General features: G+C 40.7%; 1 gene segment (V, D, J or C); it reads right to left on the bottom strand.

Annotated features, from left to right (window-relative positions):
- Positions 1–1,672: 1,672 nt before the first annotated feature.
- On the bottom strand, positions 1,673–2,544 carry LOC103190414. The segment is given in 2 exon segments: positions 1,673–2,016; positions 2,499–2,544. Coding segments are annotated over 2 exon segments (390 nt in total).
- Positions 2,545–3,043: the final 499 nt, after the last annotated feature.

Genomic DNA, 3,043 nt, shown 5'->3' with positions numbered 1-3,043 from the left:
AACGAATCTTTCAGCGTTTTGATGAACAAATGCAAGTTTCCTTTGAAACCTTAATCAACTTTCCTCACTCCACACACCTCTGTTTACAGAACACGAAGTAGGAATCCGATAGTCAATTGGCGAATCGCTTTCAAAGGCTAATTATCCCTAAAAAAATGACTCGAACCGCGAGTGTTTGATTGTCTCTGTTTTGTTCAATCGTTGCTATAATTTCGACCATACAATACGCAGTCACTACACTTTACAGTTTATCATGTGAAGCGCTTCCACATGTCTCAGAGATGATTTAAGGCGCTGGATAAAGCATCAAGTATTGTTATGATAGTCAAAAGAAGGCAGGACGAGGTATTCAGTGGAAGACCCTGAGTGTGTGCAGACGGCTATACTATGTGTTGGCATCAAGTCCCCGGGGGCAGCTGTCAGTTTGATAATAAGTTGAAACGAACCATTGCGACGGTTCAAAAAAGGGGAGGAATCACATGATGTCAGCAATTTCTCAGATGTCTCTGCCCCAATTAGTTGAAAGTTTCCTTCCGGTCCATTTCCGCTCTATGCATCTGGGTTTCACAAGTTTGGGTACAAGACACAATTATTTCTGGCATAATTCATGACAACAAGTTATTTTTCTCTGCTGATTATTTCGCTGAATGACGCTTCATATATTAACATTTATTGTTGTTATGCTGGTGTATGAAATACGTAGATACCTATCACTATCATTATGAATATCCCAATGAAACAGAGAGATAGAATAATGATAAATTTTTTGATATAGCCACTTATCACGTCTTCGAGACGTCTAAAATCGCTACACGGGTTATTCTGTCAAGTGGAGTGACGGCGTATTATATGCGCGAAACACAGCAACCAATTGCACACACCAGTGTCACACAAACTGTGGTGGTTAGAGTGACAAAGTCTTCTAAAATAATCTAATTTTTATAATTTTTTCTTTATTAATTTCCATGCGTCCACGCTACACCTGGAATTTTTCCAAATATTGAAGAGGAATGCGTTCTCTCTCTCTGTCTCTCTCTCTCTCTCTCTCTCTCTCGCTCTCTCTCTCTCTCTCTCTCTCTCTCTGTCTCTCTCTCTCTCTCTCTCCCCCTCTCTCTCTCCCTCTATCTGTGTGGGTCTTTCTGTGTCTCTCTCTTTCTCACTCTCGATCTTTCTCTCTAACATTACCAATTCTGTTTACTGAGATACGGAGAGTATTAATAAAAATCATGATCCTCACCTTTGTCATAGCGCCGTAATATGTCTTGAAGACATCTCAAAATGATTTTCAGATTACAGAGTGAAGAGTATATGTCAAATGTATTTTTGGAATAGGCAAATTTTGGAACGTCAGAGTCTGGAAATTAAATCTCTTGGAAATTAAATCGCTAAAACGCGGATTAATTTCCAACGTCTTATCACGTGCTGGAGAAGCCTCAAAGCATTTTGCTGAGCATAACTGTGAGGCAATTTACGCAATGTTTTATTTGAGAAACGCGGCAGCCATTTCTGCATAGCAGTGACCCAAAAATATTCGCATGTTGACGGAATAAAAAAAATTCTTTGTGAAGGGAATATTACCCATAAATAATGCGATCCACCAATCGACTAACAGTTCCTATTTACTCCTCGGTAAACATTGGTGACTATGTGGAGAAAGGAAAATTGTCTAAGTTCATGAGTGTCTGCTGAGTTTTTGTACGGGGAATCTGCCTTCCTCTAACAGTGTGGGGTTCAGGGCACAGTAATACACAGCGCCGTCACCCACAACAGCCCCGAGTATCTGCAGCTCAATTACTTTATTCTCCTTGATCAGCTCGGCAGTGAAACGGTCAGGAAGATTGTCTACCTTTCCAGAGGAATACATCCTGAACAAGTACTGAAGAGCACCATCGGGATATTGTCTGTACCAGAAGGCAGCCTGTAATGAGGAATAACTGCAGTTCAATGTAACGGTTTGTCCTTCAAAATCTGTTATCTCGGGAGGATATAGGGATACGACATCTTGCCCGTAGACATCTGCAAGAACAAAAAAAACACACAGTTTGCTGAGCAACGTTCACTGGAGATTTGCAATCATAATAAATATAATAATAATTTCATTTCTATATCACGTTATCGCACGGTTTGGACGTCTCAAAGCGCACAAACAATACATTATTATGAGAATTGACTATATTTTGAGGGAGAAAAGTTGCAGCCAATTAAGCGCTGCAGAGTCGCTCAAAACTTCATAGATTGATTGACAAAGCTATTGTTGATTGATGTATTCTTTAATCCATTATTACTTTCGGAACGCTATCCCTGAATCAACTATCAACCAGGTTCCCAGTTACTGCCGGTAAACAGAGGCTTGAGGTTCAGGCCAACTTGCTGGAAATTTCGAGTTTCCCGGGAATCGAACACACGTCCACTCGCTTGTGAGGTGAGTGCTCTAAACATTAAGCATCTGATATTATGTAATGTAAAGGTCATGGCTGGGCATGTCCACACATACTTACCGGCTATGGTAAGGATTGCTATCAGTAACAGGTAGAGAGCTGTCATGTTGGCTGCTGAGGTGTGGACAGATAATGGACTCTCTTCCTTTGTATATCGCTGTGTTACTGCTTCAGTGACAAGTTGTGAGGAAGCGGCTGATCTGATGTGTTCAGTCGTTTATTACCTCCAATTGTAGGCGTTTCTCAAATCTTTGTAAATTGCAGCTGATCCAGTAACAGTGTACAAGATGGAAGTCTGTCACCTGTAACAGGAAGCACCTGTTATTGCTGACAAGTCAATTAGTTACAGAAAGGAACCTGACAAGTTATCTGAGTTGCAGCTCATGCTATATATATGTTTTGGTTCACCATCTGCTGGTGGATTGCAGGTAAAGCACGTGTACATTTGGAGGCATTTGACGGCAAATAGTTCAAATAGTTAATCTTATCTTTTCCGGTTGCGAATGTTGCTGTATAAAAGAAAGTTATTGTTTCGGATGTACCTCTACTTATTTAAACAGCACAGATGGACATGCACACGTGGCGAGAATCCCAAGGAAGCAAAA

Source organism: Callorhinchus milii, unplaced genomic scaffold (assembly GCF_018977255.1).
Source record: "Callorhinchus milii isolate IMCB2004 unplaced genomic scaffold, IMCB_Cmil_1.0 Scaffold155, whole genome shotgun sequence".
Classification (NCBI taxonomy): domain Eukaryota; kingdom Metazoa; phylum Chordata; class Chondrichthyes; order Chimaeriformes; family Callorhinchidae; genus Callorhinchus; species Callorhinchus milii.
The sequence above is the reverse complement of the archived record's forward strand: the minus strand, read 5'-3'. Positions and strand labels throughout refer to the sequence as shown.